The 26,011-nt window shown below is 42.0% G+C and overlaps 1 protein-coding gene across 1 annotated transcript in view; it reads left to right on the top strand.

Moving 5' to 3' along the window:
• Positions 1-26,011, top strand: part of kcnh5b (potassium voltage-gated channel, subfamily H (eag-related), member 5b) — a 103,247-nt gene that overhangs the window by 16,452 nt on the left and 60,784 nt on the right. Inside the window, exons 5-8 of the mRNA XM_076107365.1 lie at positions 3,705-3,820; positions 8,624-9,016; positions 18,918-19,075; positions 19,985-20,256. Coding sequence (XP_075963480.1) covers positions 3,705-3,820; positions 8,624-9,016; positions 18,918-19,075; positions 19,985-20,256 — 939 coding nt within the window. The remainder of the gene's footprint in view (positions 1-3,704; positions 3,821-8,623; positions 9,017-18,917; positions 19,076-19,984; positions 20,257-26,011) is intronic.

Raw genomic sequence — 26,011 nt, 5'->3', positions numbered from 1 at the left:
AGCTGGTCTTTCTTTGTCAAATGTTGGATAACTTTAGCTGTGACTCAGCTTATTAGCTTCTCTGCTTTTTTTTTTTTACCATGATGAATAAAATACATATTTAATGTTCTTACAGTAAAACAAGGTGAGCTATTAAGATTTTTTTATTCTAGTATTATAGCTCTAAAGGAGCCCAAGACTCTACTTCCATTACATTACAGAGGCAAGAGAAAACCTGGTACTTTATACATGAAATCAGATACAAACCTAACAAACTAAACCTACGTTAATGTTGAGCATTTAACAAGAGATCGTGATGCAGTAGAATATAAAATGCATTTCATTCTAGATCTCATTCAAATCACACAGGTGAGGCTTTCTGTCCTCCTGTGGGACTGAAAGCAGGACGGCAGATTTATGTGTTTCTGAAGAGTTAAGATTCACCAAACTCACACGAACACACTAACCGATGGAGGCAGCGCCTGTGTTCTGAGGTAAAATGGTTTCTTTAAAGAGATCCTAGATAACCGCTTCAGTTCCCCTCAGAAAGGTCTGTCTGACATCAAGGTGAAGAGGTGAAAATATTCTAAACACAGCGTTCACTTAAAGTGATATATTCTTTTAGGAGTCTAAAATAAATATAAAATAAATCAGTTTCTCCAAACTCCATCAACTGTAGTAAAACATGGACTATGGAGGAGAATACCGCACTACGAAACATCACTACTGTCCCTTTAACTGAACTCAAACAGACCCCACAGCTTGTTGTTGGCTTGCCTACTTTCATTTAGTCTCATTTTCATCTCTGTTTCATTTAGTGAGTTTTCATAATGATGTCATGAAAGTGACCGGCTCGAGACAATCCTGGGAGATTGTTACACCGGCTCAATTTTAAATGAGCTCATGTGAGTGTTTCTGAACGGTGGAACAACAATTGTGGAATAATGACGATTTCCTAGAATTAAGCCAAACGGTTGCACAAGTAGAGAATACTCGTGTGTGTGTGTGTGTGTGTGTGTGTGTGTGTGTGTGTGTGTGTGTGTGTGTGTGTGTGTGTGTGTGTGTGTGTGTGTGTGTGTGTGTGTGTGTGTGTGTGTGTGTGTGTGTGTGTGTGTGTGTGTGTGTGTGTGTGTGTGTGTGTGTGTGTCGGCCCTTTGGGGTTCTAGGTAGAACCCTTACAAAAGATGGAAAGGTTCTGGATAGAACCTCCGGAGAGGGTTCTGGGAGGAGCCCTAGAAGGCTTCTCCTAGAACCCTCTCTATCCAGAACCGTTACCCTTTCTATCTTTACAAAAGGTTCTACCAGGAACCAAAAAGGGTTCTGAGGACAAGCCAAAGAACCCTATCAATTCCAGTTGGAGCCTTTATTTCTAGGAGTGTACCGCTCACCAAGATCAAGTTAACTGACGGATATCTTTCTGTCTTCTACTCCAATGCTTTCACAGCCAACAATATACTGTCCAAAGTCCTGTACTGAATAAAATAAGCAACAGAAGCACTACTGCAGCAGTTTCCCTCCAGGAAAGATGTTGGAAAGCGTTCCATTTTGGCCGAGAGCACCATGGCTTATTATGTATGATGATCCAGAGCCAATTTAGGGTATTAGCATATAGAAAATCACATAAAAGAAGACGTGTAGTTACTCACACAAAAGCCACTACAGCAATTTCTTCTTGTGGGTATTGTCGAGTGATAAAGCAAGTATTGTGTTCTGGTCCCAGTACAGTGTTGTGTTTGGCTTCTGTCACACCGCTGCACACAGGAAGGAATGGTTCAAATGAAAGCGGGGTGTTCAGCAGGCGGCCTGAGGGTTAAAACGCTATTTCAAAGTCCACTCTTTATTCGTAATGGTCCCTTCAAAGGGGACGGGTCGAGCCCGTGACTGTGTGGTGCGCCTCTGTTGTGCTTCTCTTTCAACAGCATCCGTCCTCCAAAACTCACAACATAGATGTCCAAAGGAAAACTTTGGACAGAAAGAAAAAAAAAACCACACAAAGCATTTTCCTCACAATGCTTGCTTTGCAATTCCGCTGCATTTATAATAAGCTTTATGTAAATAGCACTTTTCAAAAACGGAATGATAAAATGCTTATCGGCCACCAAGACATACAGCATATGAATCACTCTGATATGAAAAATAATAAAGCTCATATATAGGTTAAAGTTACAAGAAGAAATTAAAAATGAAAGGCAGAAAGTACAAGAAGTTTGATCAGGATGCAAAATATAAAATATACAGAAGATTCCAACATTGAGCCATTTAAGCGTAGTGCGTCTCTTTAAGGCTTCTCATTTCTAGATTCTATCAACTAGTTTATTTCAGCAGTTAAACATTTGTTGAATGTTGAAATAGAGAACGACTTTGATCGTCTTGTTTGCCGTTCAAAAGATGGGCAGAGTGATGAGTCTGTCTGCTCTTAAAGCTATAGTGTTATCTGACTGGTCACCTCATTGTCCAGACTCCTTAAAAGTAGATTATGCTTTTACATTTTTATCTCCCAGATTACGTTTTGTTTTTGTATCACAAATATGTTTCTGATCGAAGTCCGCAGTTGTCTGTGCGGTCAGGAGGACGAGGTGGATGGACGGGTCAGAAAAACACAACCAACAGTCAGCATGGACTTAGTTTAATGTTACATTTAACGCTTTGTTAAATGTTTCATTAAATGTTTAATGTTACATTAAATGTTTAATGTTTTGTTTATTGTTTTGTTTATTATTTATTGTTTATTGTTTCGTTTAATGTTATGTTTAAAAAAAACTCTCACAAATACTCTCTTTTTTTGTGTAGATGGTTAGATCTCCAAGCTGACTTATTTTGTTTGCAGTTCACAACCTCCACTTCTTCTTCTACTCTGTATTCGGCGAATTAAAGCCACGAGCAGCCTATTGCCCCAACTTCTGATGAAACTATGCGGTAGTCAAGTTTATTCGCTCCAAACCTGTTGATGGAAATGCCACCAGGAGCAGGATGGGAAATAATCTCAAAAGGGAATCTAGTTGTAGACTTGCAAATAGTTTCCCTGCTCGATCCTCGTTCTTGGCAAAAAATCTTCTCGTCTCCGTGACCTATAACACATTGTCTTCAGCTGTGAGAGGACGTCAGACATGTCAAAGTCTTTAATGTATGTGAGCCGTGTGCCCAGAGAAAAGCACTAATGAGCCCAGTTGACCAGCTCGCAGACAATCCTGCCTCAAACACTCAGAGTTATATACTTCAAACTGTACCTACACACAGTAGCACCCCCCCCCCCCCCCCCCCCAGCTTTCATGTTCACAAGACAAATGTATGCTAAATGTACAGGTCTTGTGGTATTGATCCCCCGAAGGAGAAATTCTCTTTCATCTCCCGCTTCCACACGAAGGTCGGAGCACATCGGACAGCTGCAGAGCAGAAACCCTGCAGCTGGTGGAGGTTCAGTTGTGTTCAAGGACACTTTCTGCAGGGCGGGTGTTTGCCATAAAAGCAGGAGCTTGTGCTGCATTCACATTGTCGGGTTTATTGTAAATATGAACTACCAAGTGGGAACAACTCAATTCCTGTGAGCCCTCCAGTAGCAGGTACAAGTGGAAGCTGTGGGAATATTTTGTAGCTCCAGTATGTCCCCATTAGAGCGGTGCAATGGGGAGCCGTATCAACCGTATCAGTGTTTGTGTGCAGCTGACTCTCAAAGCCCGTTTCTGAAGAATGTGGTGTAAGCTTTGTTTATTGTCTCATTGCTGCAGGATGGACCAAGTTTGCACGGCTGACACGGGCGCTCACCAACAACCGCAACACGCTGCCGAAGCTGGATCCCATAGACAAACACGAAGTCAGCCATAAACCGTCCCGACTGGTGGAGGTGAGCACATGCAGACTCTCACACACACAGTGCATGCTGTGCTCTTCTACACCTCGTACTGTAAATTATACCAGGGTCACCATGAAAGCATTTCTGCTTCATGCCCGGTACCAAAACATTTAATATATATATTATTATTTTTAAATAGTTAAGGATCAGCCTCTTCAATGCCAAAGAAAGCTCCAACATGGGAAAATAACCTCCTAAACTTGCAGGATTGAGCTCAAAACTTGACTTTAGTGTTCATTCAATGACCAAGACACACCACCAGTATTTCGACAGGTACAGTAAGGGTAGCTAACCATGTCACCTGGAAGCTAACGCTGCTGCAGCACCTCCTACACACACACACACACACACACACACACACTGCAAACATGCCACCGTAGCAACTCTCTGCTCTTAACATTATTTCTGCACAAATAAATCCTCACATAAAACATTAAGTGCCACATTCAAACCATTCTACAAACGCCGAGTTAAAGCAGCCGCACGCCGACGCCTGCATTGATAGACGGACGCACAGGCATGTGAGCATATTGTCCTTTGTCACACACAACCACGCCCTCGATGCAGCCATGCTTTAGCCTTCATCCACTTCCACTCGCACGCTAACTTCCGCCGAAGCTGCAGTTGTTTGACACAGCGAGCGGTGCTTTTCTCTTCCCGGGAGCGCTGTGCTCCTGTGGACTGCGGCCGTCATTACTATTTCATGTTCGTTGGGGAGATGGAAGGAATGGAAGCCGGGTGCTGTGGGCACTCTCAATGATTGTGACTGCTGCGAGAAATTTAGAAAATGGGTTTTGGTGTGGGGGGGGGGGGGGGGGAAGAAGACAGCTGATGTTTTTTTTACCTGCCTGTTTTATTCATGAACGTTTGAGTTTGAGGCGTGGCGCCTTTTCATCAGAATTTGTTTAAGTTTCATCTCTTCTTGGAACATGAGGCGAGAATCATTTTCATATTTTTAAGCAAAAGTGTTGCTTCCAGGGCGTTTTAAAGGGGAAGAGGGATGAGAGGAGGAATGAGAGGAGAGGAGGTGAAAGAGAGGAGGGAATGTGAAAAAGGAGGAAAGATGTAAAATGAGAGAGAAAATAAATCAAAGAGAGGAAGCTGAATAAGAGAGGAAAGAGGAAGTAATGATTGAAGTAAGGAAGCGAAGAAGGAGCCAAACGGATGGAAGGGAGGAGAAAGGAAGGAGAGAAGGAATAAACCCACGACACGTCAGACTTCACCCATTCAACCAGTGTGTGGTTTAAAGGAGGGGATTCGTTTATGGAAGATGTTCTCTATTAGACTACAAACCAGGATATCTCTGCTTCTGCTTCAATTTTGACAATTCATCTTAAAATATATATTGCTTATTAACTTTAATGTCAAACTGACGTCGGACGCCTTATTGCAACGTATCCTCGGTTCGTATGAGATCTTCTGAAAAAAGTTATTCCTCATTTTTCGTTGTCCTATGAACGTCCAGCAACGTGTGTCAATTTCCCCTCGTTACACGCAGACGGTCTTTTCAAAATAAACTTCCGTCTTCGCAGGAAAAAACTGAGTGAGCTTTAGGAAAAGATTGTTGTTTGGGTTAAAATAACTAGCAGTGGCGTACTTTGGTACGGAAGTTGCGTGAGGAATAAGTCAACGTTGACTTCTCGTTGCGGGCGAACTTGAGGAAAGACTGTTTTTTTTTTTGTCTGACCCTTCCACCTGTGGGTTCTACTGTCTTTCACTTCCTGGTTCATGATTACGTGGATTACATAAGAGTTGATTTTGTGGGATATCTACGAATTACAGCGCATCCGTTTTCGTAGGTGTATATAGCTTAGAATGCTGTTTGAGAACAACCTGCACATTAACTTCACGGATGGTAAAGACGGGGAGGATTCCCATAATTCTACTGTGAATTGGCAATATAGGAGTATATCAATTCAAATTCAGTTTAATTACACAGATGAACAGACGTTGGCATCCATGTTTACTTGGTCTTTAAGCGCTTCTGTGTTATTAAACACCAGATCCAATATATTGGAGTTCCCGGTCGTACTTATACTTGGATATTGCTGTTAGGGCTATTTACAAGTCAGAAACTCATAATTGTAATAACCCCAGTATAATGTAAACATGGCTTTAAGTGGAAGCTCTAGGGCTCATGGGAATTGTTGAAAAACTGAAACGTTAAATATAGAAAAAATATGAGTTGTTTTTAAGTCATCGTCCTTATTTAGAAATGTGGAGTGAACCACAGAACACAAAGGGATTTTAGGAGCTAATACACCAATCAAGGTGATTCTTGAATGAGGTTTTCTTACTTCCTGAACAGAACCTGAAGTTTAGTGAGTCAAGGAAGGAAAAGTGCAATAAGTTGTGCATGTAGAGAAGGAAAGAAGGATGTAAGAGAAGGTGTGGAGGAAAGGAAGAGGAGAATGTAGAGGCAAGAGAGGAGTGATGTTGGCAGGAAGGAGAAAAAAGGGCATAATAAGTTACAAGCTGATTCAGCCTCTTGCATTTCCCAGCATGCTGCTGGCTGGGAGGGGGTTGCATAACGTCCTGAGCGGGCTCAATAGATAAACGCAGGTGATCCATCCTGAAAGGAACAGCTGGCGTCTTCTGTCGAGGAAGCTGTCGAGTGTCACATGAGCAGAGTTTTTCTCTCCCCCCCCCACAATGCCGCTGGGTTCCTAATTGGAGTGACGGTGCAGCTCTTGACCAGGGGGCTGTTTGATTGGCAGCTCTGATGATCAGGATCAGATCCTCAGCTCTGGTTACTTCACATCAGACCGAGTCCCACTGGGAGGACAAATGGGGCTAACAGAGGCTAACCAAAGCTAGCTGAGGCTAACTCCTCTGAATGTGATGTTTATATTATTATGATGATTTACCTTAGTTTTAATAGTCAAACAGCAACATTACTAATGGAACTAAGTTAAAAGAAGTACCACTCTTAAGTATACTGTAGATATGTTTTCTTTTCTTTTGAACCACAGGAAGTGTTAAAATCAGTATGATTCATAATTGCAGTTCATCTGAGTAGCAGCTACACACAAACAGAATAATATGCAGTTTAGTGTAAAATGAGTTGAATGGTTGATGTGTGATCTCTGAGTGGCCTGCAGAGGAAATCCATCTTGAATTTAATGTAGTCTGTGTTATGCAGAGGAAGCCGAGCTCGGCAGGAGAGTCATCATCTTCATCATCATCATCACTCTGCAAAAGATAATGGCTGTTTTTATTTATTTATTTGTTCTTTTAGTTTAGTTTTAGTCCGTCTCGTCTGTTTCTTCATCCCCGTCCTCTTCTGTCTCATTTCAAGCCAAGTTTTATGGAGCAACAAAAAAAGATGAAAACCGGAGAAGAAAAACATCACAAATTTTAATATACTTTTCTATTTCCCCGGCTCTCGCTGCACACACACCGAGCAGCAGTAGGTAATTGTGACTAGACTAAAACAGAGTGGTCCAGGTTTTGTCTTACTTTTTCCTTCTATTTCATCTCTTTCACATGATTTAATTTCATCTCTTCACGGTTACTTTCTACTCTGTTCGGTTGCCTCTTCAAAACAGTTGACGTGTGTTTATACGGTGAAATGTAGAAAACACCCTCAGACTTCAAACAAATATAACTGATTATTGGAAATATAATTGGCAGAATAAAACAAACTTTTCTCTGTGTGCAACAGTACGTGTGCATTAATCAATAAATCAGTTCGGGCCAAATTAAATGGCTTATTACAGTCCTGCAGCAGCCACTCATTCAGGATGTAATGAACGAAGAAAATGATCACCTCAACCTTTTAATATTTAATCTCTGAACCTCCTATAAACCAATCCTATCCAAATACTTTTTGTTTTTTATTATAATAATTTAAATTGTATTATGTCATTATCTCCTGGTGATAATTATAATGAAATACAAAATGATTATGATGCGTGTCAAACTGCTTTGATGCCTCTCCTCCGATTGATTTTGGAGTATCAAAAGCTGTTTCTTCTGCAGCCGCAGTATCTGTTTGGAGAGATCTAACAGAAACAAAAAGCTAAGGGCTTTTCCCCAGAGGACGATAGTTTCTTAAAGAAATAGACTTATTGGCTTTCACTGGTTAAAGTGACATATTCTGTTTTTAAATTCCATTTTTTAACTTGATGGCTAACCAAAATAAAACATTGTAGTTGAGTTTGAGCTAAGTAACAACCTCCGGGTCTGAAAAGCGAAGACAAAGGTTAAGTGTCTTAAAGCTGCATTCTCTCTAGTGTCCACCAGGGGGCGACTCCTCTGGTTGTATAGAAGTCTATGAGAAAATGACTCTACTTCTCTCTTGATTTATTACCTCAGTAAACATTGTAAACATGAGTTTATGGTCTCAATCTCTAGTTTCAAGTCTTCTTCAATACAGCATGATGTTCATTTAGTAAATTATGCTCCATTTAGAGTCAAACAGACCATAAAGCAGGGTATGCGTTAGGGCGGGGCTACACGGTGATTGACAGGTCTCTACCAGAGACTTATACGGCGTCTCTACGTCACTCCTCCTCAGTCCAACTATGGTCACTTCCTGTTCATCGGTTGCAAATAAACAAGATGGCGACGGCTAAATTGCAGAACTCGAGACTTCATAACATCAGTCTACAAACCGATGAGTGACGTCAGGATGACTACGTCCACTTCTTATAAACAGTCTATGATTTGAGCCAAAGATTGTTTGAGGCAAGAGAAACTTCACTCTGTAACAACAAGTCCAATAGAGTCACGCCAATTTCACGTTGTCCTGTTTTAGGCTGTTTAACATATCCTGCTTTGTTGCCCCTCCAGGTTCTGCAGCTGAACTCGGACATCCTTCCGCAGTACAAGCAGGAAGCCCCCAAGACGCCCCCCCACATCATCCTCCACTACTGCACCTTCAAGACCACCTGGGACTGGGTCATCCTCATCCTCACCTTCTACACGGCCATCATGGTTCCCTACAACGTCTCCTTCAAGACCAGGCAGAACAACATCGTGTGGCTGGTGCTGGACAGCGTGGTGGACGTCATCTTCCTGGTGGACATCGTCCTCAACTTCCACACCACCTTCGTGGGGCCTGGAGGCGAGGTCATCTCCGACCCCAAGCTCATCCGCATGAACTACCTGAAGACCTGGTTCGTCATCGACCTGCTGTCCTGCCTGCCGTACGACATCATCAACGCCTTCGAGAACGTCGATGAGGTACGGTTGTGTTTTTGGTTGTTTTTTTGTTTGTTTTTTAAGATGGCGTTCTCGGCTGTGATTGGCTGGAAGGAAAGTGTGCATGGAGGTGAAAATATTCAGAGTATATTTACTAGTGGTGTAAAGGACCATTGTTGATCCGTATGAACCCCCCTCGCGGCACACATGTGAACCGCCGATTAATTACACAGTTTAACGTTAACTGTCAGTGTGAAATAAAGTTTTTGTCGTTTTCCGCCAATGTTCAGTAAAATATGAGATCAGGACATCGGCATTTTAGAGCTAGTAACGTTAGCAACATCGCTAACGGCCAACGTACAAAGGTTCTGTTAGATTATGATGCGTTCAGGCTCTGTTCAGGGAAAATGAGTATTTGTCGAAGGTAAATCTAAATTAAAAGTAGGTTTACTGATTGAATCTTGGGGAATAAATAGGTCGTGACATTGCCGAAGCATGTTATAGATATAAAGTGGTTATTTTTGTGAGTAGTCTTTAAGAGGTGATGATGAATCCAGTTTGTGCCGGTTGCTGATTGGTCCAGAGTCTCGGTGGATGTTTACGCCTGGTATTAACATGTGATTTTTATCAGGGAAAAACTCATCTACTGCAGGTGTAAACGCATGCAGAGTGCGATCAGATTGGCCAGACCTCATCTTGGAGGCGGTCTCGCTTTCACTGTTATCTGATCTCACAGCGGTGTAAATGCCATCTCCAGAGTTTGGCCACATTTTTTTTTTAAGAAAGAAAATCCACCCAGAAAGTTTGCCCAAATTGGGAGAACAAGAATGCTCATTAATAATAACGTGTGGATGCTAAAGCCTGCGATCAGATGTTGTTATTCAGATAAGATATCCAGATAACAGATGTTGGTGTAACTGGGGTCTTGAGACCAGAACGAGGTTTGTTTCTGACCGTTTCGAAAGGAAAGTTTGAGATTTAGTTTGCTGGTTGAAAGGACAGAAGGAAGAGGAAATAATTTGGATATGGTTCGTCAAACTGTTCCCCTCCTCTTCCTCAGAAACAAGAGATTGTTTCTGATAGAATAGATGGAGTAAGGACTTTTAAATTAGAGAGAACTTGCTGTAGAATAGTGTTTTGGCTCAGGGATGCTGTGGATGTGACAAACACAGACTAGTGAAGTAACATGAATTATAGAAGCACTAATAATCGGTAGACATTGTTAATTATGATTTAATGTTTGTCAACAGTAAAATAACTTAACCAAAGTAGAATTCATGATTAATTTACCATTTCTTAATGATAGTTATTATATAGTGTAACTGTTACAATCCGTCCAACAGCCTGTACTTTGTGTTTAATGCTAATTAGAGAAAGTGAAGTTATCTTATAGCACATTTCCATGTCGTCAAAGCTGCTGCTGTGTCTGTTTGTCTCGTACGAGACACAACAGCAGGTGCCATTTTTAGCTAATAAGCTCATTAAGTTTGCTGATTAATAATTGATAGCGCTCTGTTTTTAACTCGGGCAAACAGGCCTTCGTTATCTCAGCCAGGGAAAGTGGAAAGTAATTGTAATTTCTAACTTTCAGCAGGTTTTGCTGTAATAGCTTCATTATTGAAATACGTTAAAAGTAAATTCCCTAATTTTAAGGTCATGTGGATGTATTTAAACCTGCTAGCATGTGGAATTGATTTAGGACCAAGTGTAATGATGATGGGACTGCAGTTTAAAATATACAAATGGATATGAATATATGTGCCTCTAGGAATGAGAGTTGTTGGGTTGTTTGATTCCTCCGATGCTCTCTGAGGGATCAGAGCTGCTCTCGGTGTTCTTCACGCTCATTTACACCCATCAGATATCCAGCCGTTCCATCAATACGGCCCGAAGTCCATTAAAGGTGATTTTCCACTTGATTTCCCACCGAATTCATTAGACGAAAGCCTGAGTGGAAGGACCAGGCTATTGAAAGTAAAATGAGAAGATTGTTGTACACAGGCAATGCTGAGTTTCCTTTATGTTTGAACATGTGATATTTTCATGATTTGTTGTGTTTGTGAACACATGCTGCGGGGGTTTGTTCGTGCATACACGTTCATTATTGTTTGTTTGAGTGGGCATCTCTGTCTGCCAAGCGGACACTTAATCACATGAGTTTTTGAACGCCAGTCGTAATAATAATGATAATAAAACCATTAATTAGGCTGCCAGCAGCTTCATTTTCAACATTTATTAATTTTTTTTATGGCATTAAATTTCTTCACACCTCCTTCAGCTTTCTATTCTTCTCCTGAGCAACATTTAGACCAACACACTAACATGTTTAATTGTTCTTTGCAGCTCCTAAAGTCACAACTAACTTCTCTTTTTGGATAGTTTCTTGCAGGATGTTGAAGTATTTGACGTAACTGCTAAAAACTTTCCACAAGGTGTTCTTGAGTCGCAGACAACTTGTAAACAATTCTGATGATTGATTAACAAGTGAGGTTATTTTACAAGGAAAATTAATTTAATGATGTCATTATGAGCTTTCGGATGGATATTTGTCACTATTATTTAACATTTTACCAACTAAACAATCATAAAAAAGCCTAAAGCCATGTTAACATGCTCACATTACGTAACGTCACACAGGACTTTCACCCAGCAGACCGCTGCTTGTGTCCCGTGTGAAGCCAAAAGTCAACATTGACTTATTGTGAGTTACTTAACATTCCTATGTTGCTTCATTGTCTGTCACTGGACTTTATGTAGTGTTATGTAATGTTTCTGTGTCAAGTACGTAACAGAATCTAATGAACTATTTAATAAACAAACCTATTTTAACCCAAAGAAAGAAATTGACACGATGAAAACTGAAGCTAGAGATCCAGAGACGGACTGAAATGTAGGACCACGGACTAAAGCTGCCGTATGTGACGAGTTGGTTGTGGGAACGTGTTGCTTTAACTGAAGAGGAAAAAGTTAGAAAGTAGTCTGTTCTGTACTTCAGCCAAGGTGCCAGCAGTTTAATATACCTCAAGCCAGGATGTAGTACTTAAAGGAGGTTAAACTGTGTTTTTACTCAGAAACCAGTATCCCTTTTCCCCTGAGGATAACGTTATTGAAACATTGTCCAACAGGCCGTGAAGGACTTTAAGGCGTAATTGCCCTCCTGGGATACATTACCTCTTTTAAGTTACATAAAAAAATATTGAGTGCATAAACAAAGTGTGCCAAGAAAATATGTTTTATGTATGTAATATTAGTGGCTTAAATATTGCTAATTAAGGCCAATATTGAGCCCTTGTGTCTCAGTTTAACACTCGGCCTGTTAAACCTCTGTGTCTGAATGGAGTATTGAACTGTGGATGCTCCTGATGCCGTGGTTCAGGCGTCTCTCTTCGTGGGTTCGATGAGCCGCCCGCTGGGTGGTGTTTTCTGTTTGTCTTTTAAAACAGCAGCGAGTCGGGGGGGGACGCAGGCCGAGAGGAAATCAATGTCGCGTAACTCTCCAGCCACTGAAGAGGACACAGTCGAGAGTCTCTCGTCGCCTCTTTGCTAACATTGACGTTTTTGTTGCCGCTTTCCCGTATTAGCAGGCTGGAAGAACAGACGGATGCTGACTGAAGGGCAGGGTGGGCGGCTCGAGGTGCAGTGTGGAAGAAAAAGCGGCAGAGATTATTATAGACTCCTTGCGGACCGACTTCCCCTCGTTGCCGACTCTGATGGCTGAAGCAGGCGGGAAGTAATTTTAGTTGGAAAGCCGTGCCGAGCTGGAGACATGCAGGCGCTGCCAACTCGTGTATACGCACACAAACGCGTACATATACCTGGTTTGTGAGGACCTCACAGGTCCAAACTGTTTCTGAGTTAATCAACTAATTGTTTAACCACATTGAGAGACAATTTACAGTTGAAACATTAATTATTTGATCTTATTTGGAAAACTTTTGACCTAAAACTGGTGTAAACAGGTCTTTCTTATCTGCCTCCTGGTTGAACTTTGTCCTTTTGTAGATTAACAGTTTGACGTCATAACTGACATTCAGTCATGTTAACTTGATGAATTTGTTGATATGAATCTGCTAATTTGTTTACAACTTACAAACTGGGATAGTGGCACTTTAGAAAAAGCACGAGCAGATCTCTTAATACTCATTAAAGCGGTAAGCTCCCGGTCTCTTTAGGCTGACAGCCCTCATTAAAGCACGAAGTCCTGCTTCTATCACGATCACACGTCATCCTCAGGTGTTCACGTTTAAATAAAACTGTCACCTTTCGTTCATTTAAGGTTTAAACTTGAGGAACGATAAAGTACGACTCATCCTGAAATCAAAGACATAACATCTTATGGAGCTTCTTCTGTATTCAAAGTTCAGATGTTGACATATAACCACTTATCACTTTTGAATCCAAACATGTTGAGTATTCAAAGAGCTCTTGAGGGGGATCACTCCAACACATCAGTTAAATCCAACTTCTCATGCAGGATTTTTCACTTTTGAACAGATTTAAATCTATGAAGAGAGAGTTAAATGGCTGATGCATGTTCCAGCTCAACACTGTAGAGCAGTGTGCCGTGAGAGATCCTCAGGTCTGCCCTGGAAAAATGTCCATGTTCACTTAATCGCTCCAAAAAAATTCATTAGAAAGAAACAAATGTAGATTTTGAAGACCTCCTGTTTCTAAGGCATCTAAAAACAAATTGGCCTTCTTTGTTTAATCCCTAGACATGTAAATAGTGTTTTTATCAGTGAAATATTTGTGACAGTCACGTTTGAAAAGCTCTGACAATTTAGCGCTTTAGTGCACGTCGCGTCTGCCACGATGACGTAGATTTCTGGAGTGCGCGCCGGCGTCACGACGCCGACCAGAGTCGATGCTTTATACTGTGTTCTCTGTTACAAATCCCCAGAACTCGGCTATTAAGATGTTGAATACGATGTTTACTTTACCAAAGACAAGCAGAAGTTATACAAACACACCGTTTTCTTTAAGGTGAAAGAATGTTCCTCTCCGATTCTTCCTGTTGATGTGTTGGAGATGCAGCATCACACCTACACGGAGACTCTAACAGGTCAGCAGTTACATCAACATGAAGAAGTCGAGCTCTGGCTGTAAAACAGCAACAAATGATGTAAGATTCTCACGAGGACGAGTTGTGCTGCTGATGCTCCGTCACTTTGCAGCAGAGGTGGTGTGAGAAGTGTGTGTGTGTTTGAGGTGGTGGAGAAAAAAACAACAAAACCACGGGGTCCTGAAGCCACCTGCTGTCACCGAGGAGCCCGCCAGCTCACAGCGGGCGTCTGCAGGCGCCGCGGCGGCTCAGAAAAGGTCTAATCCGGGCTGACCTTTCCACGTGGCGTGCATGTTGCCACTGCCGGGCCAAGCTGACAGAGCCCTGGAGGAAGCTGTGCACCATGGAGTCAGTGGGGGGGGGATATAAACACTCTGCATGTTGGCACACAGAGAGAGGGGGGGGGGGGGGGGGGGAGGAGGAGGAGGAGGAAGAAGAAGAATAAGAAGAATGGAAAGGTGGAGTGTCAGAGCGTTCATTTAACAGTGAAGATGGATGTAAGAAGTCGACCAAGTTTGGCGTTTTGGCGCCATTTCTTTTTTTTGCAACCTGAGGTGACACATGAGGGTGGAGCTAAGTAACAACCAAATGCTGAATAAGACATTTTAGGCAAAAAAAAATGTTAGTCACCCTTCATCAAGGTATCCTCATACAACGGTTTATATGGTGTCGAAAAGTCCTCATTTTTTGTGCGTTTTCCAACAAAAGTCCAGCAACGCGTGTCAATTGCCACTCGATACATGAATACAGTCTTTTCAAAATAAAGGAGTTATTGTGGGTAGATTAAGTGGCTGCTTTAACACTTATTTCCACTTATATCCCACAGATAGTTTATACTTTATTTCTTTCACGAGTCTAAACAAAAGGCTATTAAACCAAATGTACTTTGTGATTCAGTTTGACGTTTATCCTCGTGTTTCAAATGTTTCAGGATTAAAAAAAGCACCGTTGACTGCGTTTTTTGGTGAAAAGTGACAATTGAGAACTCAACTGAAGCGCGGCGCTCGTCTGCTAAAAGTTGAGATGTTTTATACATTTTTAATGCCACCATAAAGAATGAGCGCTGAAACAACGTTAAGCTCCCGGTGCTGGTAGGAACATGCAACAGAGAGTCGCTCAATCTGAGAGAGAGTCGGCGCTGTGAGAAGAGCTTCCGCCCCCCCGCGGACTCGTAATCTCTGTCCCTACGCTACCTTTGCTCTGTTGGGATAAACAGGTGCTTATGAGGCTGTGATTTTACACGCATTGCTCGCTCTTGACTCATGCTCTTTTCATCTGTGTTGCTCTGTCCTGCGGCTGCTTAATTTGGAGGCATTTACATATGAGCTGGGAACCCGTCCGAGTCCCGGGGGGGGGGGAGGCCTTTGAAGCTGTGGCTGCAGAGAGAGAGAGAGAGAGAGGCAGGGAGGGCTGGCTGGGTTTGTGGCGTCAGAGGGAGGACAGTTTCAGAACCTGCAGCAGGAGTCTAAGCTGAGGCGACGGTGCGTTCAAGTCCTCCTCGGTTGAGATCAAGTCAAGACGAGGCAGCATCCGCATTCTCTCTAGTGTCCACCAGGGGGCGACTCCTCTGGTTGTATAGAAGTCTATGAGAAAATGACTCTACTTCTCTCTTGATTTATTACCTCAGTAAACATTGTAAACATGAGTTTATGGTCTCAATCTCTAGTTTCAAGTCTTCTTCAATACAGCATGATGTTCATTTAGTACATTATGGTCCATTTAGAGTCAAACAGACCATAAAGCAGGGGATGCTTTAGGGCGGGGCTACACGGTGATTGACAAGTCTCTACCAGATTTGTATACTGCGTCTCTACGTTACTCCTCCTCAGTCCAGATATGGTCACTTCCTGTTCACTGGTTGCAAAAAAGCCAAGATGGCGACGGCCAAATCACTGAACTGAAGGCTTTAAAACGTCAGTATGCAAACCAATGATGACTACATCCACTTCTATAAACAGTCTGTGGTCAAGAACAAAGAAAAAATGTTTTCTGAAAGTGATACATATTTCTGTGACACGTCTTCAGTGTTTCACATCTTTATTTGTGGACGGGTGCTGTTGTTGCCGGCGCCAGGACTGCGTCTCTACTTCTACGTATCAAAAGTGTTTTTTCTTGAATATGAAATACGCTGCTGTAAGTTTGTTTGATGGTTGTAAAACATTTGCAGCTACGTTCATCAGAATGTGTACAGAAACATCTCTACTTCGTAGGTCTGTTTCATTCGTCTGTATGCAGGCAAAGCCTTCTGGGAGCTGTAGTTTGAGTTGCATCCTTCCAAAATCATTTTATTTTATTGAATTTTGCTGTGCAGTGGAATGTATCCAGTGCGTTACATAAACAGACTGGCTGGAAGAATGTTATGGACTTAAGACGGAGCAGAAAGATGCTGAATAGTGCAAACGATAGTCAGGAAACTGGAGTGCATGAATATCAGTTCTCCTATAATCAAAGCTGAGGAGGAGCTCAGGTCTGTGACTGAGGGTTGAAACCAGGTCAAACGTGGAACAATGGAGCTGGTTTTCAGCTGGAGATGGAGATGTTGAGGCTGAAAGCGAGCGTCAGGATGGAGGTGAAGGCTGATCTGAGAGCAGCTCCCGCTTTATTGCATAACCTCGTAGCCTCCGTCGTTAGATAACCTCTGCTGGCTTTCCTCTACGTTCATTTCTCTCTGCGCTCCAAACTGGGAAAACTTCTTGTTTGTCTGTTAATGTTTGTACATATTTGTCTTCAGGTTGTAGAGCGCTCAGCTTTGTTCAGTGTTCAAACAGAGTAAATTCAGGAGTCGACAAGAGATGAGATGCAGACGAGACTTAAACACTCGAGGAGCGTTTATTTGCAGAGAGAGGCTGCTGCTATGGTGCCCATCGATGCTCTCATAACCTTCTTTGCGAGTGTGTGTATACGTATGCACCTTTTGGCTCAAGTAAATATGACCTAATATGTTGACATATTGGCTCGACTAAATGTTATCCATCATGTTGATCATTTGTGGGAAGAGGGCTTGTTGACCCGCTCTGCTGGATTGCCTCCATGACGGTGGAGCCTTGAGCTCTCCAGACATTTGTGTTTGCGAGTGTGGTTTTATATATTGATTTTGAAGGTTTGATAATTTCTTCTCTGCTCTTGGTTTGCTTTACTGGCCAACCTGGAAACAAAAGTCTTTATTTCAGGTTCAGGTTGAAGGAGATGGGTTCACTTCCTGTTGGTGTTTTGAAGGGAAAAGTATGGATTGTGCACCGAACTGTGTTTGTCTTCTCAGTTTCTGCAGAGACCGATTCTTGTTTCCTCTTGAGCTTACAGCTTCGTAACACACACAAAATGTAATTTATAAATAATTTTGATGGATGCTGAAGTGTGCAAATTGCAAATTCTGAGCCACACTTCAACATCCATCAAAATTATTTCTAAATGACATTTTGTCAAAGCTCAAAAATCAAAGTGCTCACAAATAATGAGAAATCTACTTTATAATAGAAACGTACATTTATGAAAGAAAGGAAAGTAAACAAAATAAAGCTTCTGGTAGAGATGAGAGCATCTTAGCACCTTTATAGTGTGTGTGTGTGTGTGTGTGTGTGTGTGTGTGTGTGTGTGTGTGTGTGTGTGTGTGTGTGTGTGTGTGTGTGTGTGTGTGTGTGTGTGTGTGTGTGTGTGTGTGTGTGTGTGTGTGTATAGCTGTCTCGGTAGTGTGTTTTTGTTTTTAGAGAAAGTTTGAAATGTAACTATTGATGTCTGGATGGCCTGAGAACGAGCTGATGTCACTGTTGTTCTGGTTGTGTTCCTTCACCCGTAACGCTTTACGTTGTGTTTCTACAAACCCTAAGCCTACAGCTTGTAAACTCTGTTTATTGAGATGTTTGTCCGTTATTAAATATAAGTGTATTAATACAAATGTAACAAGGTCATGCGAGTCTCCAAATCACTTAGAGTTTGGTGTTTCAGAGCAACATTTGAGCCTCTAAATGTAATTTTTTGGGAATTATGAAGTTTTACTGTTTTACAAAAACAAATTCCAGTGATTTAAAAAATGAAAACAAATGAATATGTTAAGCTGCTTTTTGTCTAAAATCACTGGGAGCCTTTGTTTAAGCCTTGTCAAGTACATTCAGAAAGGGCACACTCAAAACGTACACTATAGTGTGCAACATCACTGAACTCCGTAGTCTAGACGAGCACAACGTCAAACTTTAGTACTCTTAGTTAGAGTACTAAATGATGCACACCTTCTGTCCTCACCTTTCACAATAAAAGCCTTCGACATATACACACTTTAACAGCCATTGGCATCTTGGCTTTGTGCAACCAATGAACAGGAAGTGACCATATCTGGACTGAGGAGGAGTGACGTAGAGACGCCGTATACGTCTCTGGTCATTTTCTCATAGACTTCTATACAACCAGAGGAGTCGCCCCCTGGTGGACATTAGAGAGAATGCATCTTTAACTCATGAAGCATCGGCTTCGCTTTTCTGAACCAGAATGAACCGCCTGAATCCCTGTTGGTTGATCCTCTGCCTGCACAAATCTATTCAAACCTTTTATTGACAAAGTGCTGCAACTGTTGCAAATTAACATTGCCGCAGGTATAAATAGTTATGAATATTCACTGCATTTACTCGTTACCTTCGGTGTATTGGCCTTTTACAAAGTATGTGCAGAACTAGAAGGGGGAGGGGCGTAGGGAACGTCATTTGTTGCCCAACTTCACTTTTCACACAACAGAAAGCAGAGTTTTACCTGGAATGTAATTGTTTCTCCTCTTTTCTCACTCATCCTCTACCCACCCCTCTCTTTTCCCTTTTCCTTGCACCATATAAAACCTCCCCCACATCTCTCCTTCTCCCTCCTCTGTCTCCTCCCCTCCCTCCTTCCTCCCCTCAGGGCATGAGCAGTCTGTTCAGCTCCCTGAAGGTGGTCCGCCTGCTGCGCCTGGGCCGGGTCGCCAGGAAACTGGACCACTACCTGGAGTACGGTGCTGCCGTTCTGGTGCTGCTGGTCTGCGTGTTCGGACTGGTGGCTCACTGGCTCGCCTGCATCTGGTAAACACTTTTTTACTGTCACTTCTGGATCTCTCATTTCCTCACAGTTTAGCACCAATTCAAAAGTGCCTGCTGGGAGTTTACCCGTCCTCCTAACTGTTCCTAATTGGTTCTGTATGCTAATCATTGCTTCCCTCCCCCCCGCCCACCTGTACTGTACATTACAAAACATCTGCTGCTGCTTTGTTGAGTTTCCTTCATACAACATTGAGTAATATGCTGATTTGTTTCTGTCCTACAGCAAACACCATTTTTCAAATCCTTCCTTCATTGTGCAATACTCGCCAACATTAAACAGCAACAAGAACATCTAGAAGCATTTCTGCTCCGTCTACGGTCATTTTTGCAGTTTTACTTCTCAAAAAACAGAGCGCCTTAATATATTATCTCCAAAGCTGCATTTGACTTTTCCTATTTAGATAAAAGTGAATAAAGTTTGTTGCCTTGTAGACTGAATATGAGCCTCGACAGACCAAAGTGAGGCTTTAAATGTTGTTTGTGCTCCTCAGTCTGCTCTTACATGAATGATTAATGGCTTTAATCACCGTATTTATGCTTTGATTAAGTAACCCGTCATATTCGAGGCATTATATTTAGTATGTTGTTCTATAATGTTAAGGATGTGTGCATACATGATGGGAGGATTAAATGTATTTAAGGGGTATTTTGTCCCATATTGCATGCAGTAGTTTTCTACTTTTTCGAATCGAACAGAATATGAATCTTTGACTTGGCTGAAGTAAAATATTTTGAATCAATAAAATAAATAGGGAAGATATCAGAAGATCTGTAAACAAACGGCTCTTCAAGTGGATCTTAATGCTTGTTTCACTAAAACTTTTATCCAGATGCATCTTTTGCTCAAAGCTCTGCTGTCTTGTACTCGGATTGAGACGTTGTCCTCAACAGGTACAGCATCGGAGACTACGAGGTCATCGACAAGGCCACCAACACCATCAAGGGGGACAGCTGGCTCTACCAGCTGGCCCTCAGCCTCGGATCGCCTTACCGCTACAACGTCAGCGGCTTGGGCCGATGGGAGGGCGGCCCCGGCAAGGACTCCCTGTACATCACCTCGCTGTATTTCACCATGACCAGCCTGACCACCATCGGCTTCGGCAACATCGCCCCCACCAGCGACGGGGAGAAGATCTTCTCTGTGGCCATGATGATGGTGGGATGTAAGTAGGAGATACTCAGCTTCAACCATGCTGCGTCGGCAGAGCCGGGCAGTATCTGCTGTTGTGGTTTTGGTCATTTCTGAGAGTGTAATGGCTCAGATTTTCATTTTCTCTACTTACTTGCAATGTGTTGTATCCAGATATAAACACCAGTGAGAGCGCTGCTCTTAGAGAATGCTGTTTCTATGAGTGTCTATGATATATTAATGTTTTTTTGAAGCGATGTGATGTGTGAAAGTTTTGCCACGTTAGTTGGTGTGGTCTGAGTATGGTGCTGTCGGTTGGTCAGTCCAACACTCCAAAATGTAGTTTTAACCCAGTCGCCAGAAACAAATATACTTCCTGACTATGTGGAGTACATGGGAATTGATTTTGTAGGATATATATGACTTGCAGCGCATTCATTGTCGTAGGTGTTGCTACAAACACTGTATGAGGACAGTCTGGTTTGACATTTGAAGTTTGACATTGTTTTCAGGCCAAATCTTCACCTCGTACACACTGAATATTGTGTGCAGATTTCCATGAGAGGTAAAGATGTGTGCTGACATTTTTTTGGGGGTTGTTGGGCGTATAAACCAGAGCATGCTGTTGACTTGTCATTGTAGGAAAAAGCACATGGGGGGGGGGGCGACTACTAACATTAACCATTGCGCAGTTCTGTTAATGTGTTGAGCCATTACTAATCTTATAAAGCTAAGCTTAAAGGGTCCGTGAGAAGTGAATCATGTTGCCACATTGGAAACCGTCTTGGCAAATGTATTTACGTGCCAACTGCACACGTGTGAAACATGTAGGCGTCAGTAAAAGCCCAGCATAGTATAAACATCACCATGTAGATGAACAAACAGTGCGTTTGTTTTGCAGTATATCAGTGCCCTAAAAATAAAGAAAAACAAATGCTGTTTGGTTCTATCCAGCACTTGGTTATTGTCGGGTTTAATGGACGCTGAAGCCACTAGAGGCCACTGGCAGGGTTTAATGTAATGGTTCCCATCACCACCACTATCTAATATCGACCGCTGCTCTAAGACCTCTTTAATCTATCTGGTCCCCTGAAAATATCCCGTTGCCATTAAGAAGTGTGAAACGACTTCAAACTATTATTTCATTGTTAATATCTCTTCATGGAAACATATTGCAGTGGGTTTAATGCAGAGTGTGAACTGGGAGAATAGTTCATTTGTTTTTACAGAGTTCAGAGGCTGTAGACAGATCTGCACAGCAGGCGACGCCACGCTGATGATGAAAGCTGCAGAAAGCTGAGCACAGTAACACAGGAGAGCATGCGACACATATGATTAATGGCAAACTGGGCTCCCTGTGGTTAATGTGGGGAATCATCCGAACAAATGAAGGAGCGACAACATATTTATGCTTGGGAGTAAGTGGGGAAATTATATATGTATGTGTACAGGTGTAAAAGAGATGGATTTTACTCATCGGACAACAATACTCTTTATCTTGTATGCAGAATTCTACTTCATGTCCACCAGGGGGCGACTCCTCTGGTTGTATAGAAGTCTATGAGAAAATGACTCTACTTCTCTCTTGATTTATTACCTCAGTAAACATTGTAAACATGAGTTTATGGTCTCAATCTCTAGTTTCAAGTCTTCTTCAATACAGCATGATTTATCATTTAGTACATGATGGTCCATTTAGAGTCAAACGGACCATAAAGCAGGGGATGCTTTAGGGGCGGGGCTACATAGTGATTGACAGGTCTCTACCAGAGACGTATACGAGATCATCCACTTGGACTCGAGGATGAACTAATTTAGAATTTGGTGCTCAAAGGTCACTGTGACCTCATATAAAACATTTGTGACCATAACTTTAAAATTGATACAAATGTCTAACAGGATGAAGTGATGAAGTGATGACATTTTGGACAGACATGGATGGAAACTGCAACTTGACTGGTTGGCAGATAAAATAACCATGAGGCGATTATTCTAGTTTTCCAATAACCATAATCCTTTTTTGTAACTTTAACTATACCTGAGTTGCAATGTGCACATACAATATTGAGGAAAAGAAATAATTGGGGTTTTTCAGAATTTTTAAACGTCAGTTTTCTTGTCTGGCTATAGGATTGCTTTCCTTCCTTCCTTCCTGCCTTCGTTTCCTCACTTTAGGACTAGTGAATTATCCAGCACCAGGTGTGTTGCATCAAATGGAAATGTTTGCTTAAAGTGTTTGGCAGGAAACACCAGTGCTTTTTATATTGTACAAATCTTCAAGCCAATGTTTCAGTTTGCCAGAACTCCAGAGGACTCTTCCCTCAGCAAGTGTTATGACTCAGTCCTCTTTACTGCACCGTTTCAGTCTCTTGCTGAGAGCAGGCGTTTTTTAAAGGAAATGGACAAATCTCCTTTTGGGAACAACAGTGTTTTATTGTGTCTTTGTCTCGGTCCGATCTGCCCTGGAGTTTAGTATCGGGGGGGGGGGGGGGGTGTGCAAGCCTCCCTGGGCCATCTTCCATATTGTTTGTTCCTGGCAGCGGGACAGCAAACAGCCTCAGCTCGCTCGTAAACAATACAGAGACACGATACGCTCTGGCTGTGACTGATAGTCTTCTTGGCGTGGCAGACCATCACACAGGCTGTGTGGGCAGTTTCATGATCTCAGGCAGACAGACGGCGGGCATTCATTTTGGTTTCCAGAGTATGACAACATGAATGATCCGGTACACAGTGTTGTAGAGCTGCAGTGAGAGAAAAGATCATTTGGTACCACTAATTAGGAAATATTACAGCTGTGTTAATGGTTAATACATCATTTACTGCTGCTTTCCAGATGAGTTAGAAGACGATAACGAGAACTCATTTAGGGGTTGTGAAACACACGTGTGGCTGTTCATCCTCCTCCAGCGCGACGCGTGCTTTGCCTTTATTGCTCTTTAATTCATCAGGAAAAGACCGCCTGCTAAAAGATTAGTATATAGTCAATGAATGCATTACTAAATCGGAGAATTTAATTCAAGATTAACTTTGATGTGCCACAGAGTGGAACATTAGTCTCTGTCTTTTTCACCCAAACTGCAGCCATAAAAGAAAACATAAACATATTTTAATGTAAAGCAAAAACCCAAAGCACATCCGATGTCCATTTCTTATCTGCCACTATTTAAAAGTGTTATTGTCTTTAACGAGAGCAGAATCTTAGAGGCCGAGTTCACTGAAGGTTTAGTCGATGTCAAAGCAAACTGTCTCACGATGCTTTGTCTGTTGATTGATGGAAGTCGAGGGCAACAAACCTAACCTTGAGTGAATGAGGCGAGAGGCTATTGTTCATCCAGTAGAATGATGTCAGGATCTGTCAGCAGATTACACTGATTGATTGATTAGGCTTACAGACAACACATTCACTTATCAGTTCTCAAAAATGTCCTTTTTTTAGACATTCATTCATTCTATAGAAATAGAATATACAAATGCATATATTTTTATTTTATTTATCAGACGGTGAGCGTGTCACCGTCCCGGTGTCTCCGTCTGACAGAGTGTCCTTCTGTCCCGTCAGTCAGTCATCTCGTACAATCGACCCAGACTGAACCACACTGACATCTGACTGACTCTTCCTCTTGTTAGTGCGACTCCGTCCCTCCCTCTGTCTGTCCCTCCCAGCTGTCCTCCCACATGTCTCACACCTCGTTTGTCACGAGAAGGTTCAGGATTAATGGACCACTTAACTGAATCAGCCGCCATCAGCAGAGACCTGAATGGCTTTTTCTGAACCAGCACACGTCTCCCTGTTCTGAGGAACACTATCACGTTCAACTCACAAGCAATCACTCTCTCACACACACACACACACACACACACACACACACACACACACACACACACACACACACACACACACACACACACACACACACACACACACACACACACACACACACACACACACACACACACACACACACACATAAAGTGCACTGCACAAATAAACACATACAATACACATATAAACACAAAGTGCACTGCACAATACACACACACATTAACACACAGCGCTACACACTGACACACAACAGTTAATGTGTAGAACCATACAACTTTGATGAAGCACCATTAAAGAGCGATTAGTATAATAACTCATTCAAATTCCCACATCAGTCCAGTGTATCTAACTGCATAACAGCATTAGCATGTAGTGGTAGCATCTCTTTGTCGTGCTATCTCGTGTTCACACCTTCAACACGCAGGATCTCAACCCATCATGGGATTATAAAACACCTTTTAAACATCATCGGTAATATTTACAGTTGAATGTTTCCCTCAAACAGAACAATAACTCATCCATCTGTGCTGATAACACATTCGAGTTTTAACTGAATATCTTTATTCACACACAGATAACAGAGCTCTCCTCCTCAGCTCGCTGCTGTTTTCTAAAATAAACAGACACAGAAAACATTAATAACTGTGGAAAATCTATCTTTAATCGTGTTACAAATTCTCACTATTGTGCCGGTAAAAACCACTTGGCTGTTTCTCTCAGACGTTCTCCCGTCTGAACATGAAGTGTGATTGAATACTTAACGACAGTTACAGCGTGACATCCTCTCTGTCGCACTCGTCGGATGTAAAGAGTCTCTAAAACATTCATGGGGCCGCAGCAGCGATGTAATGTGAAGGGACGCTGTTCTCTTTAGTATTTCTGTGCTGATGTAAAGTCAGCAACACTAACAAGCCGAAGGCACAAGGAAGCAGTCGTTCAGCCGCCGTGCTGCGGCTCATGCGGCGCTGTCGAAGCACACAAATGTACTGAACTGTAGCTTGTAATAATACAGTAGGTCGTCCTGCTGGATGACTGGATCTATTCTGCATTAACCCTCTGAACTCCAAACCCTCCGGCGGGATGGAAAAGCATGTTTTTCTTTCAACAATGTGCAAAACTACACCATTTATCATAGCCAGAAGCTGTAACAACTGCCAGAGTTGTCAGATTTTCATCTTTCCGACGATCCAGGATCGACTCGGCTGAGACCAACATCACTAATGCAACAAATAAAAAAAATAAAAAAGTACTATGGGGTTCACGTTTGCTATGTTTTGCTGTTTGCTGTCCCTATTTTTCATGCAAAGGCGAGGTAGAGCGGTGATAATATTTGAAATAAAGCGTTCGCTTAAAGATATGTTTTTATTTTCGGTGGAGCTAAAATGTGTTTTTCAACTCCCGCTCTGAGCCGCTCACCTTGCTGTCAGTCGACGGGGGAACTGAAGCCGTTATGTAGCTCTTTACAAGATAAACCAACAGTCACCTGATGGATGTGGAAGTAATCTGTAAACTTCATCTTCCGGAAGCATCTGAGACCAACACGAGTCAAAACTGGACTCAAAAACTATACGTCCTGCACAGAAAACAAAATGTGCAGGTGATTGGTAAATATTAGAACATTTAAAGGTTTCTGTAAGAACATGAGAATATCATTTACATCCATTGAGTGCGAACTGAATTGCGGTTTGATTTATTAAAATAGTAGCTTTATTGCTTTTAGGTTTGCAGCATAAAGTCATGTTAACAGAATGAAATAAGTATGGCTGTCATTAAGAAGTTATGAGAACATGCTGTGACTTTCTGTTGACAGTCACGTGTTTATTGTCTATTCAGAGGTGTTTGAATGCTTTATTTCTAAGGTGGAGGAGCTTTTTTAAGAGGAGCATGTCGGCTTCCTTTTTATTATAAATTACAAAAAACTCCCCCACTATTAACCTGACAAAATGTTCATTCTTTGGAGCAG

This window comes from Anarhichas minor, unplaced genomic scaffold (genome assembly GCF_050575085.1).
Source record: "Anarhichas minor isolate MPS153535 unplaced genomic scaffold, ASM5057508v1 ptg000038l, whole genome shotgun sequence".
In the NCBI taxonomy this organism is placed as follows: Eukaryota; Metazoa; Chordata; class Actinopteri; order Perciformes; family Anarhichadidae; genus Anarhichas; species Anarhichas minor.
This window is presented reverse-complemented; position numbering and strand designations above follow the sequence as displayed.